The following is a 16,653-nucleotide window of genomic DNA, read 5'->3' as shown; positions in this document are numbered from 1 at the left end:
AAAATGGTTCCTAGAAACCCCCACCTTTCACTCTTATGCTTCATCCTTCCATCCTTGTAATTGTAATTCCAAGATTATGATATCAGACTTTTGATGGAGGATATCACTTGCTGTTAACACAGAAGTCTGACTTCATTGTGAAATGAAGAAAAAAAGTTGGTGGATATCTTTCAGTATAAATAATAGAGGAAATCTGAGAGAGACTGTTTTTATCATCATCTTCACTTTTACACTTCGGCATTTGACATCCCTATGAGAGTCTGGTCAATATAGTGATAGCTGCTGCAGACACACTTAGTAGAAGAGCATTGAGATGAAGATGGAAGTTTGTTCCTCTTTTTAGTAAGTTGATTGCACCAAGGTTATTCTATTGGAGGATTTTCAGAACAGTTGCTGACATCTGGTGTACTGACACAGTTGGCATATAGAAATTTTGGAGAATATTATCAGTATTAACTCCTGCATTGTTTGGAGTAAAGAATTTCTATTTTTAATATATTTATAAATATAATCACACATAGGTAATGTACTATTTTATGCTATTGACTTTACAGGACACAAGTAGCTGGATTTATGGCTGTATGAACAGTAATTCATCGATGTGGTGAGTATAAACAGTTTCTGTTCTTTATTCAAATGGATCTTGTGAGACTACATTTGAATTTAAAGCATATCAAATATCCTCCTCCTTAGGAAGGAAGAGACTGGGAAGAAAAGTAAAATTCTTACTGTGAATAATTCATGCTTTCTGTATCACTAAGAAAACAGGAAAGAATAGGTTTTCTCAAAATTACTGCACGAATGCAGAATAAAACAGGTGAACTTTTTCTTCTTTAAGCTATATTATTGATCTTCATAGCAGTGAAAAGTTGCTCCTGTTGCTCTCTTGTGGACACTACATGCTGTGCTGGATTCCTAAATTGTGTGTTTTGTAGCATCTCTTTAGAATCCTATGACAGAAGACATCAAATGTCACTCAAAGCCTTCAGAAGAGGGGATTGAAGCATCTCTTTTTTTTTTTTTTCTTATTCCAAAATTGCTATTGTCGTATGAAAAATATTTAGAAATGTGAGTGATTTAGTGATTATTTGAATCAGGTCACTACAATCATTACTAAATGGATTTAAAACACTGGCCTAGCTTACGTTTGCAAAGTAAGCTCAAAGTAAATTCAATCTATGCTTCAGATTAGGGAAAGCTTCCAGGTAGAATTGAGCTAGCATAGTATTTTTCTGTTCTGGGATCTGTGCTGAGGTGTATAGCCACAGAGTCTTGTCTCTAGCTGATAGCCAGTTGCCATAATTACTTTTTCCTGATCCAAGGAGAAGTTGGCTGTTACTCCTTTGTATAGCCTTGGATCAGCAGCCAGTGCAGGTTAGCCTAGTTCAGGACTGCTACATAAAACATCATCTAATAATAGTGTTTTTGCTATGGACTGTGTTGTGAGGTCATGTAACACTATTTAGAGAAATAGAAGTATCCTGGTATTTTAAAAATCATAACTTAAAATGACTGAATGAATATGTTGCAGTTCAGTGTGTTTAAATTAATGTAAGTACACGCCATTTTAGAACTGCTGCAAGCTCTGCAGCAGCTAACAATTTTTGGTTTATATGGTATGTTTTAGATGTTCCCATAGAAAAAAGTGGTACTTTTGGTGTTTAAAAGATGCTACTAAAACCGTGTGTTAATTCAATGCCCGTGCTGTTTTAGCTATTAAGAGTTTTCATTACGTTTCTGAAGTTGCATGACTAGTAACTCCTGAATGTTTAATCTATTAACAAGTTAGAGCTTTGCTTAACTTGTTTTTGCAAAACCAAGATTTTCAGCATCTGAAATTATTATAGTTTGATAAATTACTATGGTAGCTAACTGCAGTAGACCCAAACTTATTCTCAATTTAAAATCGTGTGAATCCATATAGAGAGAGAGAAAAGCTGGTATGTTAATCCACTGTCATAATGTCGTGCCTGCATAATAATGAATATGCTCATCCTTTAATGTGCGTGAATTTTTACAGCCTGGAAGCTACTGATTTATCCTGGAGAGCTGAGTTACTTCCAACCACCAAGGTAACTGTTGTACATAACTTGTAGGAGGGAGAGGTGCTTCGTGGGTTAGCTGCATGTCATGGGAGAATGCTGTTTACAGCATTGGAACATGCAGTATTGCAGAGGAAGGGGTACAAGAGGTAGACATCTGGGAACTGGCAAGGGGCAAGCTGGGGGGTATGTTCAGTAATGGCTTTTGTTTTTCTTTCTTTTTTTCTTTTTCTTTTTTTTTCTTTCTTTCTTTTTTTCTTTTTCTTTTTCTTTCTTTCTTTTTTTTCTTTTTTTTATAAGGTTGTAATACTGAAACTTCAGGACTATCCTTCTTTGTCCCACGTTGTCATTCAGGTACCACCTACAGTTGGCAATAAGGTAAAAAAAAAATGAAATGCAGAAATTGCTTGCTTAGTGTGTTTGTAGCTTTCGGATGCTATAATGGAAGGAAAAGGAAGTACATTAAATATGTGCTAAGTTAATTGAGAAACTACAGACCTACACTCCAGTGTGGTTTGAAGGTAACTTCTGTTATCTTCTGTAAGCTCAGAAACATTTTCATTTGATAAAATACCAAACGCAAGGCATGAATAGTACTTGAAATATACAAAGCAACAGTTCTCAAAACAGTTCTTAGAGTTCTTGTTGGAGGTTCCAATGTTGTTCTTCCTTGGTTTTCTTAGTATTCTGATTGCATTCCTGAATATTTATCTTTTTGAACAGTCAGTTCTCTTGTCCAGGGTAGTGGAGAAAGCCGTAGATAATTGAAGACACCACATATGGATTCTGGAGAGCGTGGTACAGATAGGTCTGCAAGCTCTAAGACCACAAATAATGTGGTAGACTGAGTTGTGCAGAGTTTGATAGTTCTGAATAGTTCACAGATGAGTTGGATATCTTTGCATCAAGGCCTCTCAAGATCCCAGTAAGAGGAACACTTGCAGTGAATCTAAGCAGACTTTGCATATTACCCAGTTGGGTCTGGCAGGCCTTTCTAGTTAGTCCTGAAAATGGCAGAACACTGAACTTGAATTTAAAGTCTAAGTAGATCTAACATTCCTTTCTGCAACACAAATAGAGTCTCTGTGCCTGTGGTATAATAATCCATGATCCAAGAAATTATTCACAGTTGAAGTGACTATAATGCTCGTCTATGAGTGTATCTTCAGATAGTTGTGACAGACATCTTGGAGTTAAATTAGTAATATACAACGTTCGGGATAAGCAAAGGTAGAAGAGAGCTCAACTGCTAAGTTGCAGTCCAGTGTTAAATCTTGGATACTGCTTTTAAAAAGTAAACAAATGCTGGATTTACAATGGGTTGGAAAATAATTTTCAAGTGAACTAAATACTTATTGGAGATGGTAGAACTCATACCTGCTGGATACTTTGCTTTGCTTTTGCGTGATTAAACTTCAGGAGACAAACTAAAGGTTCTTTTTGCTTAGGAAATTGTATCCAGAGTTTGGACAAGTCACTCTCCTTTGCAACACCCCCCCAAAAAAAAGATGTACCTGAGAAGGAGGGATGTGAACTGGATTCTAGTCATTCTCAGCTCTTTGAATAGCCTTTTGAAGGCTGTTGCAGATGGGTGAGAGCTAGAGTAACCTGGAAGTCATGCTTAAGCTACCCAAACTTGTACTGCTGTGTACAGGAACAAACTACCTGCCAGTCCCTATCAGTGGAGTGTGGAGAGGTGGCTTTTCAGTATTTGTGTCCTGGACTCTGCCTGAGCCTGTGAATAGAATTTGGCAAGTGCAAAGGCTTTATAGTCTTGTGCTCGGTTTAGATCTGTATTTAATATCCTGAATTGCAGTATACTTTGGACTGTGAATTCTTCAAAGAGGATTCCAGAACAGTACAGCTTCCTGTAACACATCTTTTTTCATTTGGTAAGTATATCGTATTACTTCTGGAGAAAAAAGAATAAAAACCTAATATTACTAACATTTGGATAATAAACTTGCCTAAAAATTCCAATGGTCAGGAGGTGTTTTGGGGTTTGTTTTTACTAAAGCTAATACTGCTTTTGTTAGTAACAGACAAAAAATAAGAAGTGTGGGGTTTTGACTAACAGATATAGAAGCATATAAGTCTCCTGGAAAAAAGATATCTGAAGGTATAGTGAGTTCTCAAATAATTTTATCTAATACGTGAAAATAATACATCCTTTACAGGGCTTTCTTCAAGCAAAATACTATTAAATTCAACTGGCTTACTTTACAATGTACAGCTCCAGCACTTTAACCAAGTAAGAATACTACTTAAATTTTTAAGCTAATGTAATCACTGTTTGCAGAATGTAAGTGTTGTGTTTTGTTTTGTTTTGTTTTTTAATGTTCTAGATATATCAAGCTTTCAAAATTTATATAGAGAGCCACTGCCAGTCACTCAAAGGTAATTATAAGTCTTCTAAAGTATAAAACAAAGCTTGTTGAAAATGCTTCAAGTTCAAGACTGAAGCTGGTGGAAACAGAAGTCCTCTCATGCAGTGGGGTTTAGACAGTATTGTTATAATCTGCTCAAATGTCTCTGCTAATATCTCTCATTTCCACTTTTTGTTAAGAGGGATAGCTCAAAGAAAATGTGGAATTAGTCCTCGTGTTTGTTTTTCTTACTTCCCAGCAAAGGGAAGTTGAACTTTCAGCAGGATTCTGCATTACGTTGAAAGTGTTTCTCAAGAATAGCACATTTGGCTAAGATTTTTATTTGCTAAGTATGGAACTCAAATATGAATGTTGAGCTACATAAGCTTAAACAGAATGGGATGCTAAAGGACTTTGTTTCAAAAAAAAAAAAAAAAAAAAGAAAAAAGTGATGGATTTATTAGCTTGAGGTTACAGCTTTGTATTGAAAACCAGAAGTTTTCTCATAACTGTCCTGCCTATAAATACTGATGTCTCGCTGTGTTGTTCTGTAACAGCATGAGTTAAAAAAAATGTCATTTTTGTTCAATGCTAACTGTACTGATCTGCATTGCAATGTCAATTGGCACGTAACTGCAAGCCCAGTGATTCTGTACAGCGATCTATATGCCACCTTTGTTTTACTTGCATTTTAGTTTTTGGAGACAGTTGCCACATCTTGTTCTTAATTAATTTTATATTTTTAAATTCTCTTCCATTTCAGAAAGAAAACCTAGTATTTACAGACTTCATATACCCTGGTCACATGAAGACTCAATAATTGTAGCGAAGTAAGGACTTTAACAATTATAACTTCTTGATATGTTTTTGAAGAATGTTTGCATCCCGTCATGGTAATATTTCTGATGGGAGACAACTTCTCCAGTCTTAAGGGTTTGGCTTCTGCATCTTTTCCTCATTTACCTTTCTGCCCTTGTTGACAAAGTTGTTTTGACTTTTCCTCAGAATAAGAATATCTACTAATTGTTTGTTTAATAGTTCTCACTAGTTTTCTCAAAAAGGAAGTCAGATTTGCTGATCTGAAATTCTCAGCATAATCTTTACGCGCTCCTGAGTGGGGAATGGAGGCTGCTCTGCATGCTGGCTTCTTCCCGTAACCTCTGCGTGCTGGCTTCTTCCCATAACCCAGGGTTTGGATCACACAGCAGCCCTAAGTCGCTTCAGCAGCATGGTCCTGACAAAATCAAATGATACAGCTTGAAATATGTGTCACTCATGAATCGCAGTTGAACAACCTGACTTTATTTTAGATGGTTGGAAAACTGTCTTCCATGTTTATTTTAGACGTCTTAAGGATACCTCCCTATTTTTTTCCCCTGTATTTTCTAACAACGTAATACTTGCAGGAAACTGAATTTCATTCTTGAGAATCTGTCCTCCCCTTTCTTGTCACTCAGCATATTTACATGTTCTGTGAGGCAGCGTGTACACTAATGCTAAACTTGTCTGTTTTCATTAGTATCATGGCCCTTGGTAGCTCAGAGGAGAGTGGATTGAGAATGTTATGTAGTTCTTTGTGGCAGGGTGAACAAGTTCATGATACCATTTAGCTCATAGCTTGTGGTGACACTTGGTGTACTAGATCTGCTTTATGTGCACTTGTTGAAAACTAAGGCATGTTTGGCTTTTTTTGATTGTAAGGACAACAATTACCAACTAAGTTGCTGTTTCAGAGTTCCATCTTCTACTGAGATTTCTGCAAAACTGCATATTGCTCAGCCTCAAAATGACAGCAGGGTTCCAGAGTTAAATATTTACTCTTCTTCAGACTGTCAGTATGAAGTGAGTAATACAAATTTATTTTATAGCTAATTTGCATTGCTGTATAATTTTTGCATAATTCAGTCTTTTAAAATATGTAGCTAGTGAATCAAAACAAATACTAAGCAAATCTAAACGTGGGCTGTTTGGCCATTTTGTAAGTGTAGTGCATGTTACAAGTATTTTGCAACAGCTGGAGTAATATTGAAAGTTGGGCTCTCATTTCTAAGAAAAACTTTACAGCATTTCTTTTTAAGAAGTCAGTAGTAAGCTGTTCTACATTTTAGTTATGGGATTGCTGTATTCTAATACTTAAGTTGGCTTCTTAAAAATAAAAGTATTTTGTACGTATGCTTACCATTGTATAAAATAATCAAATATTTCTTTTTTTATCAAGGTAATTCTGAAGACGTCACTTTTACAGGTTCTTGGGCAAGTAAGAAAACCTTTAGTACTAGATTGGTTTTTATGTCAGTAGCATCTATAGAAGTTTTCCTTTCCTCCCTTCTCGACTATGGCACTTCAAATTCCTTCTCAATGACAAGAGGAACACTATTCAATGATCGTTTAAAACCTTGTCACTTGGCAAGGCATCCCATCCAGATAAATGTCAGGCCTCAGTTTTCAGAGGAGTAGAAAAGCACTCTAGCTCTAAAGAGCTAATGTAAATGTTGAGCATTTGGCTTTGTGGTTAGCTGAATATCTGTAAAGGGATGATACTGTAGGTCACTTTCACTTTCTTGCCTGATGAGTCAGTAGTGTTAAAACTTTAAAATACATTTGGCATCAACTAAAAGTTAGGAAAAAAAGCTCAAGCAGATCCATATGCTCCTTTTCAACAAATTTTCTTCGGTTATCAATGAAGAATACATTTTGACATTGGTATCAGTAAAAATAGACTAGCCATCTGCAATTTTCTGATTCTAAAAAGTAATTAATTTGCAAGCACCTAAGTGTAGTGCTGGAATATTACTGGCAAGTTTCTCTATCTGAATGTATGCGTTTATATCAATGATTTTTCATTTTGTTATCATTTTAGAAGAATTTATGTGCTATTTGTATATTAATCATGACTTGGGACACTGGAAGCCAATTAAAGCATACATGAAATTGCTTCCAAAAATTCTTTGCCCAAAAGCACGTATAACTATATGCAGGTTTTGCTTGGAAAGTGGCCTTTTAATTTATTTTACTGAAACACCATTAATGTGCTACTGTATTCTTTAATATTTGTCTTGACTGGAAAAAAAGCATTCATTTTTAATTTGGTCATTTATCAAAACATGTTTGATTAGCCCTTTGAGAGATCTGAGTATTTTCCATATATAACATTAATTGCTAATGGTGGTTATCAAATACTTATGCATCAAAATGAGAAACTGTTTGAATCTTTTAAGAAAGATTTTTCTAATCACATTATCATGCTGGCTTCATGATAATATTTTTGTGAGTGTATTTTTTAATATATTTTTATATATATAAATTAGAAGTTATCCTTATATCCTTGTCTTTCAGATAATAAGGTTCCATGCTGGTGCTCTTCCTGTCTATATTGTTTCTAATATTCTTCTTACGTATGGAGGACAATTGAGCACATTGATATCAACAGGTAGCTTTCTAGAAATTTTTTTTTTTCTGTCACAAGTGTTTTTAGAGAAATTACTTGTCCAATTTACTGTTGAAAGACTAGCTAGCTGTTGTGAATTTTTTAAGCAAAGTATCATTGAACTTGTGCAAGAACTTGGATCTACACTCTTCAGTTTCGGTTTTTGTTTGTTGGTAGCTCTCCAATGTTGTGTTGTAGCAGAATATTTCCTTATTATTTTACTCTGCAGTCCCTTCTTTGCGACTGATTGATGTTGCACAATATTTTAGAATAAATTCAAGTCTACTTAAAAATACATATAAAAGTTTAAAAATATATTGTTAATATATACAAAACACTTTATTTCTTGCATGAAGACGAGATTTGCACTCTAACTTTTAGTCATGTCTTCAGACAAAATGCATTTTTATTGACATTCAGGTGGTGTTTGTTACAAACTCCATAATCTCTCTAGAAGCTCTTGTGACATATTACCTAATATGAGTGATCCAATGAATAAGGGCTTTGATGAAGTATGCTGACTTGCAGTACTGTTATAAGACATGGTTATCTTGTTTTAAAGTAAACTTTCAAACCTTTGTCTGAATTTAATTTTTGTTGTGGATCATCTTTGTTAAAGTTCATGACAAAATAATAACTATAGATGCTTTCTGTTCTTGATTCTAGGCCAGTGTTCAGACTTTTCCCTTGAACTAGTTAGGACAGCTAAACCCTACAAAGTAGAACCTCTTATAAGCATTGTTGTGTTTCTGCAGGGGTGAGTTTGCATAACTTGTTTATTTATTTAAAGCAGTTTCCAAAACAGAAGTTTCAGTAAAACTATTGGTGGGGAGGAATATTATTTTATCTGTAGTCATTGTGAACACCTGACTGTGATTTTTTTTGAAAGGCTGTAGTAGGAGGAATAGTTGATGGGTATCTTACGGTAATGGCAATTGGAAGTGATAAGTAATACTGCTTTCATGTTTTTGGCAGGTTTAACTGGTTTAGAGAGATATGGGAATCACTGTCACTACCAGAGGTGGATGCTGCTGTACTGAGTAGTCAGGATGCGTGGTTCCCCCTTGTGTCCCTGATTCTGTTTCTTTTTGGGACAGGCATTGCCTACTGGAGTGGAGTATTTTTCTCTGCATCTCTGAGACTCTTCTCTTCATTATGGTTAACTCTGTTCAGGTAAAAGAACATTGTGCTATATAATTATGCTCTTTTAGATGACTGTGACCATGTCAATTTTTTCTGTTTGCTTCAGTGTGAGTGCTTGGGCAGCTTGAATTCTGCAGTATAGTTCATACATGATTTTAGACATCTGGGTTTGTCAGTGTTAAGTACTAACGAAGTATGAGGATTGCCTCATAGTCCTTATTCCACATCTCCAAAAGGGAACATAAATGGCTTTCTTGTTTCCTTCACCAGCTGTTATAAAGGTTTTCAGTTTGTTTTTGAGGAAAGCTTGTTGGGGAAAAGAAAGCAACTAAACTATTCCCTTTTCAGCAGCTCGAAAAATAAGTGTGTATATTTAGAAAAGGGACCAGAAGCATTGCAATCCATTCCTCATTATTCATATTGGATAAACTGCATTAAAGGATACAAACAGGTTTGTAAAACAAAAACTTCTTGGATGTTCATTTCACCCTACAAGACTGATGAATTTTATAGATCACGTCTAAGAACACAGGAATGTTGTGGGTTTGTTTTTGTTTTGTTCCTTGTACAGATGAGTATTCAAATATGAAAGTGGGTTTAAAAAAGGCAAGGAAGATAAAAAGATTTTGGAAGAGTAAATTAGTAAATTGGATATCATGCTTAGCTATTTTAATGGTTTGACTGTTCTGACACTGATAACAGTCCTCAGCTAGATTTGAGCCAACTCTCTGTCTCCAGAAAGTTGATTGGGATGCTCTTTACTCAAAAAAAATATCCGCTAAATGAACTCTTTCTTTTTTCATCACTAGCACTTCTGGTCTTATTCTACCAAATAATAGATGTGGTGTCAGCTATTTCTTCTCAGCCATCTTGTTTACAAGTTACAGTGGATGCTTCAGTATTAGTTTTAAGTGACGAAGTGATGAACTTCTAAATTTTAAAACTACTCTTACAAAATTTTTAAGGGTTTTAGCTCAATTCATAATCTTTTCATTAAAGCTTTTGATTTCCTGCAAACTCCGAGAATGTCTTGGGCAGAGGCAGGAAAATAAGATTTCATGTGCCTACCTGTAAGACAGCTGGTTTGTTTTGAAATTCTAGTGCCTTACACACTTCTAGTACCTTATACAGTTTTTGATCTACTCCTGAATTTCGGGGGGGGGGGGGATTATTTTCTGTAAATGTCTCTAAAGTAGATAGTATTCACTTGACTTTTGCTCAGTGTTCTGAAATGATCTGATATGGCCAGCAGCAAATAATTTGTCACTATCTGTGCAATTTTTTGTTCTTGTCAGCTAGCCTTCTTTTTGTGGTTATTTTCAATATTTGTTGCTAAGGCTTTTAAAATTGTGTTTTCCAAATAATGCCTTTTCTGTTTTCAATGTCAATTTTAGTACTGGAATATCCCATGAATATCCAAGAAGTACAGACTTTTTCATAGTTCTATTGCACTTCCTCCCCACTACATTCCCCTCATTGTCACACCTTCTCAGCTCATCTTTGTCATTTCAGATTCATACTTGTCTCTTAGTTGTATCAGCTGGAATCCAGAAACTTAAAATAAGCTTTTCTGTGTCTCTCAGACTGTGAGCAAGCAGAAATTCCTGTCTGGGAAGAATGTTTGTCACAGAATTAATCTCTTGGAGGCTTATTGTTGTATACTGCTGTACTATCATGGAACACTGCAGCACATTAACATTTGTAGTAGGAGTCACTTTCATGGGGCAGCTGTGCAGTGATAAGATACTTGTTCTCTTGGGCTGAACAGAAGAACTTAGTGACTGACACAGACCTACAGTTAGCATTGTCTAATGTTTTATGTTCACCAACGTATCCTTTATGTTCCCCAAATGAAGTAAAAATAATACGTTAGTTACAGACATACATTCTAGAAGGTGTAAGATTGTTTTGTTAGTTCATTTGATAAGAAAGTTTTTCTTGCAAAGTAGCTTCTGCAGCAGTTGGTATATATGTTCAAATTTGTGTAACTTTATTTTTCCAGTGTTTAATATTTAATATTCCGGAACAATTTATTCTTTTCAATCATTCACGAAACAGAATTATTCTTTGATCTTTGTATGTCTCATGTTGTTACAAAAGTATAACAGCAGTTTTGTTTCTTTTTTTAGACCTACTGTACTTCAAAAAGATAGGTTGATTACACCAAGAAGACTCTGGGGGGTGTTATCCCTTGCTTTGGTTAGCTGGACCACTTGCGGTGCATTTGCTGTAGTCCTTATTTATCTTCAATACTTGTTTAAGGTACTGAAAGGCTAGACATTTTGAATTTATAACTGAATTCAAAATTTTGTATGCTTTAAATTAACCCCATGTTAAAAGCAAAAATACAGATTACCATTTTTCATACTTAAAAGAAATGTTATTGTTTGCATACTTGAAATAGGTCTTTTTTGAACTTAGCAGACTCTCCCAATCTTGTAATTTTTAGAATTATTTTTCTTCTTTTGATAACGCTTCTTCCAAAGAAACGTATGGTCCCGTATGCCCACTACAATAATGCATATAATTGCAATTTTTAACTTATGGATAGGTAATGTTATAAAATCAAAGACTAATAACTCCCTTGAAGAGAAACTTTAGCAAAGGAAGGACTTGGAATGTTCTGTAGAATACTTTCTATCTTTAAAGACTTTTCACAAATCTTTATGGAGTAAAAGGAAGGAGGGTGGATATATTGTAGAATTAGGATAGTCTTATTATATGTCTAATCTGATCCCTTAGGTAGTGCCACAAAGATCCATATTTAGTCCCTGCCATTCAGTTTCCATGTCTTCCTTGCATCAGAGCATCTAACTTACCTGATTCACCCTATGGTTATATAGGGCTAAATCAGCTGCTATACTTGGCTACTAGGGAAGCATTGGAGCCTGCATCTGGGGGTAGGGGCACAAAGCAGAGCAGCTTACAGGTGGTCTGAAGCAGGTAGGTGGCAGCTGAAAGCACAGCCTGAGGAAGAGTGCTATCTCTAGTTGAACTCCCTGTGACATAAGGTGACCCTGTGAAGGATGTTCCTGTGCTGACATTACTCCCCCTTCTGCAGTAAATCTCTGTTGTGGGACTTTTTCTATGCGCCTGTTTATGGGTTTCTGCAGAAAGTGAAGTAGAACTGAACTAGCAGGAAGGGGTGAGGAATATGTAGGTTTTCCACTCTGTATTCTCTGTTGAGCCCAGTGGAAGGGGAGAAAGCAGAGCAGCATAAATTTTCTCTCTGTGCTTGGAAATCCTTCCTTAAGACAGCACTTTGGATGCTGCTGATAAAAAAGGCAGAGGGAGTTCTTGCTCCATTGGGGTCCTAGAATCATCTAGCTATAAAAAGGGACAAAAAATAATTAGCCCCCAATTTTTTTTCCTTCTATACTACAGCTTTTGTGTGAAGAAACGTTACTAAAAAAGCTGAACTGTTTGTCTTACAGGTCATAAAACTGCATGTGAATGTAAGAGCAGAACAAAACATGCTCAATGGGGTAAGTCTGTTTCCTGCTTCTGTTCAAAGCTGTGACCAAAAATTGTTTGGCGAACCTATGCATTATGAATTGTTATCATCTTGCCTTGGTAATATTAGGTTGTGCTGTGATGACTGGATGGCTGTAGTTTACTTGCTGTGTGCATGATGTGAAAGAAAAGCCAGGACATGAGTAGCCTGTTCTATCACATAGGACTATTCGATTCACTGTTCAAGATCACTGCAGTGTAAACTTGTCTGAAGTGCATTTAAGAAGAGAACTTAGTCCCTGAATACATACAGAATGATAGTTTTGTCTGAATTTTGGTATGCGATTATGCATGCCTTATCTAAAAGAATAAATTTAATTTCTAGGTAATAATCTACACTACAGCTAAATATTTTTTTCCACATAGGTAGTTTCTGGAGTTTAGGGATTTTTTTAATCAGGAGATGACAAATATGATTTATTAGATGGAGATGGACTGAGATTGCAGTAAATTGAAGAAGGATTGGGTTTCATGCATTGTTAACTTTGTTTCTTTTTTCAGTTACTTTAAGGTATAGGATCAAAGATGTTCGCAGGTGTGGATACAAGCATATAATAATTGCCTGTTCTTTTTTGCAAACATGGAACATAGTTAAAAAAGCAGTCTGCCAGAAAAAGTTGTTGACAGTTTTCTTTGGGTTTCTCTGAGCGTTTTTTGTGTGTTTAGTTTTAAATCGTCTCCTTCTCTTCTTTCATCTGCGTATAATTTGGTTTTGTTTCATTGGGGGGGGGGGGGGCTTCTGTCATTGGAAGTTAGCATCTGCAGACCCATTAGTTTATCTTTGTTATCTCGTCCTACAGATAATATTTTACTCCCAGTTGCATTACCTCCTGTATCTTTTTCCATGAATGATCATCTGTGATTTTCACCCACATGCTTTATTACTCGTTGTATTCTGTTCTTCCTCCTTCCAGGAACTCCATTTCTTATCACTGCATGTGTGTCAGGGCATCTCCACTCTCCATTCTTTTCTTCCAAAGACATATAAACTATTAGTATATGAGAAATTTCTGGTTAAGTCTAGATGCTTTAAAATTGAACTATTGAACTTTGCTTTTGATGGGTTTTTGAGGGATAAACTGCAAATTTTCTTCTTAAATCAGAGCTGGTATGATACTGTTATGATGTTTTTCCCTCCTCCTCTGCCAGCATGGGTTCTTACAAGCCTGTGCACGTTTTTGTAACTTCTTTCTTTTATTTTCAGGATTCAGACCACTCAAAAGAAACTTCACAGAACTCCGGTATACACACAGTCAAAAACCAGAGTTCAACGAACAGTATTTCAGAAGCAACACAGTCTCTTTCCAACAATACAACAATTGCTGAAGCTGTTAACAGTCTTAAGATGCACATTACAGTTCTCAACTTATTCACATGGATTATGCTGCTCAACTTGCCATCTTTAATTTATTGGTTAAAAAATCTCAGGTAACTTCTTAAATGGCCAGTAAGGTGGAAGAAAAGAATAAGAACCTTTGAAGATAATAAAAATTGCAAATGTTTGACTCTTTACTTTATTAGCTACCTTATAGTATCAAAGACTTCTGTTAATTATAATTGTTTTTTCTATGCAATCTGGTTTATATTATGGTATAAGTAGGTGTTAAGTGAATCAGTGATATGTCAAAGAAAGTAATGATTCAGAAAGGATTTAAAATCAGGCTGTGATGCCATATACGATTCATGTATGTTTGTTGTTATTAGCACATGCTTGTTCCCAACTTGGATTTTATTTGGTAGCCTAGTTTAGCAGTAACATGCTTTTTAAACTATTTCTTTGCAGGTACAATGTTAAACTTGATCCTGATCCATGTAGATCTACAGCTATTATCATCGTATGCATTTTAGAAATTCTCATGAATTCAAGTACTTCTGAAGTGAAATCAAGGTACTGTAGCCTAATCTCCGGTTTTTGTTTTCCTGCTTCTTTCTTACTACTTCTGTTTGTGTGGTAACACTTAATTTATGCTGCACAGACATGTAATTGTTCAGCCTACATAGAGATTCATGAACTTGCATGGTTAAATCTTAAAGACTAGGTGAAATGCATGCAAATTACCTGTAGTTCAGCTAAGTGGGAGAAAATCACCTGTATTTACCACATGGACTTAAATGAAGTATTTGCTATCTAAACAATCAGTCACATAAAGACTTCTTTAACTGGGACTTTTTCATTTGTAATTCATTGAATCCTTCCAAATGTTACAGAATCCTAATACATTTAGCAATTACTGTCAGAAAGTTACAAGGAAAAGTGAATTCTAAACCGTTATAGTTATGTTCTTGTAACTCCCCCTTATGGGCACACTTGTGGAAATGTAATATGCTTTCTACTGGATTAAGAAGTTTTGAGCACTTGGTTTTGCTGACAGGTAGAGCATTTCTTGTTCAGATATAAAATTAGTCAGTGCCTCATGAAAGACAATGAATAATAACCAATGTAATTTATCCTCTTGACCAGTACCTGTTAACTCAAATGATCTAAAACATCTTTCTTTGTTGCGGAGAACTTATTTCTAAATTAATATAAGAATATTTTAAATGGCATTTTATTAGCCTTTTTGAATAATCGCTCTTGCTTATGCATCAGTTGTTATTGCCCATTAGACATATTTGTTCCATTTAAAAAATGAACAAAGCCTTGAAAACTATAAATTATTTTTCAAAAGAAAGTGAAATATGGTATTTGCGTACCTTCTGCATGTATGGCTACAAAAATGGCAATTTTTTTCTTTATATTCCTACAGTAAACTCTTGAAGATCGCAGCCAAAGTTCCACTCCCTTTGTCTGTCGCAATGTTGGCCTTTGGACAAATGCATTTATACAAAGTACCACACTTTGTAATGTTTTCTCTTCTTCTACATGTGCTGTGTTGTATTGTGTAACGTTCGTTATACATAGAACAGTGCAGCCTAGAAACTTAACACTGGAGATGGGGCAAATTTTGACAAAGAAATGCCTAGATTAATATCATCAGTAGTTTACATTATGTGGGAAAGAGGACAGAACTGTGAATACTTTATGAAAAGTTCGTGGTTCTGTTCATGTTGCTTAGAAAGCTTTTCATGGTGTTTATTTCCCAACTGAAAATTAAGTGAATTAACTGGGTGTGTAAGCACATAAACCATATCAGTGTAACATCTCAATACTCTGTTTGCCTTGTACACACTTTGATATTTCACGATACTACTTTGTTGAAACAGACTTTTTTTTACTCACTATGCCATACAGTGTGTATGTTCTGAACTTGCATCTCTTGCAGGTCTAACTTATGCTGGTTAAAACTCAATACATTTCAAGCACACTGTGACTATCACAAAAACTACACAGCCAAGTATACTTTTAATCATTTTATGCTACATTTAAAAGCTGCCACAGTTGTGTCTAGACAAACTAGAATGTACTGCTTATATAGAACTGTTATTTCTATCTAATCATTTGTTCAATCAGTGTGAGTTGAACATTTGTGAGATTACTGAGAGTCTTATACATTTTACTTTTTGTGAGAGTGAGAAAACAACAATATTCTGTGTAGCTTTCTATTCAGGAAGGATACTAGCAGATTCATAAACAATTTGCTGTAATGTTGTTTTAAAACATTGTCAGTTTTCTCTGGAATTTTGTCAATTCTGAAATTACTCCTTGGACCTTGTCCATATGTAGAAGCTAGCAAACACTGAAGTATGGTGTGAGTTTACAGTGCAGTTGCTGTACCACACTGTTTCCAAGTAGACAAGGCAGGTTTTTCTCCTATCATAAATGGAGAATCAACCATCTCATAATAAATCTCCATACATTAAATTAATATGGAATAGTTACAACACTGTAAATTCATGCCCTGCTAACTTCCTCATGTGGACAAACTCTTAGTAATAGTGGGAAATACTGACCATCATTACTAGCTCTGTATAAAGTATTATCTTAGTGCCTAGATGCTACAGTGACTGCCATTTATAATAAAGCCTAAAATAGCTACGTGTAAGGAATTCTGTCCCCTGGGTATGTGTTTCGCCAACAGAAGAAATCCTGGTAGCCATTAGGTTAAAATGATGTATTGATTCTGTGTAGAGATGAGCCTACTACTTGCTTCTGTGTTTGCTGTCTCTGCTCTGTCCAAGATACCTGTTATCTTCATGTGGAAATCCTAGGCCAGTCAATCAA

At 35.4% G+C, this 16,653-nt stretch overlaps 1 protein-coding gene across 4 annotated transcripts in view; it reads left to right on the top strand.

Moving 5' to 3' along the window:
• PGAP1 (post-GPI attachment to proteins inositol deacylase 1) overlaps positions 1-16,653 on the top strand; it is a 46,544-nt gene that overhangs the window by 17,852 nt on the left and 12,039 nt on the right. For 3 of the 4 annotated variants that reach the window (XM_075511991.1, XM_075511988.1, XM_075511989.1), the window contains 17 exons: positions 555-604; positions 2,021-2,072; positions 2,343-2,420; positions 3,859-3,934; positions 4,220-4,293; positions 4,388-4,439; positions 5,172-5,238; positions 6,142-6,250; positions 6,627-6,665; positions 7,745-7,838; positions 8,502-8,592; positions 8,811-9,008; positions 11,108-11,240; positions 12,413-12,463; positions 13,696-13,919; positions 14,275-14,379; positions 15,239-15,377. In XM_075511991.1, the coding sequence (XP_075368106.1) occupies positions 555-604; positions 2,021-2,072; positions 2,343-2,420; positions 3,859-3,934; positions 4,220-4,293; positions 4,388-4,439; positions 5,172-5,238; positions 6,142-6,250; positions 6,627-6,665; positions 7,745-7,838; positions 8,502-8,592; positions 8,811-9,008; positions 11,108-11,240; positions 12,413-12,463; positions 13,696-13,919; positions 14,275-14,379; positions 15,239-15,377 (1,632 nt within the window). Of the gene's footprint in view, positions 1-554; positions 605-2,020; positions 2,073-2,342; positions 2,421-3,858; positions 3,935-4,219; positions 4,294-4,387; positions 4,440-5,171; positions 5,239-6,141; positions 6,251-6,626; positions 6,666-7,744; positions 7,839-8,501; positions 8,593-8,810; positions 9,009-11,107; positions 11,241-12,412; positions 12,464-13,695; positions 13,920-14,274; positions 14,380-15,238; positions 15,378-16,653 lie in introns of those variants that run through there. The other variant, XM_075511992.1, reaches the window with a different exon arrangement.

This window comes from Mycteria americana, chromosome 9, assembly GCF_035582795.1.
Source record: "Mycteria americana isolate JAX WOST 10 ecotype Jacksonville Zoo and Gardens chromosome 9, USCA_MyAme_1.0, whole genome shotgun sequence".
NCBI classification, from domain to species: Eukaryota; Metazoa; Chordata; class Aves; order Ciconiiformes; family Ciconiidae; genus Mycteria; species Mycteria americana.
This window is presented reverse-complemented; position numbering and strand designations above follow the sequence as displayed.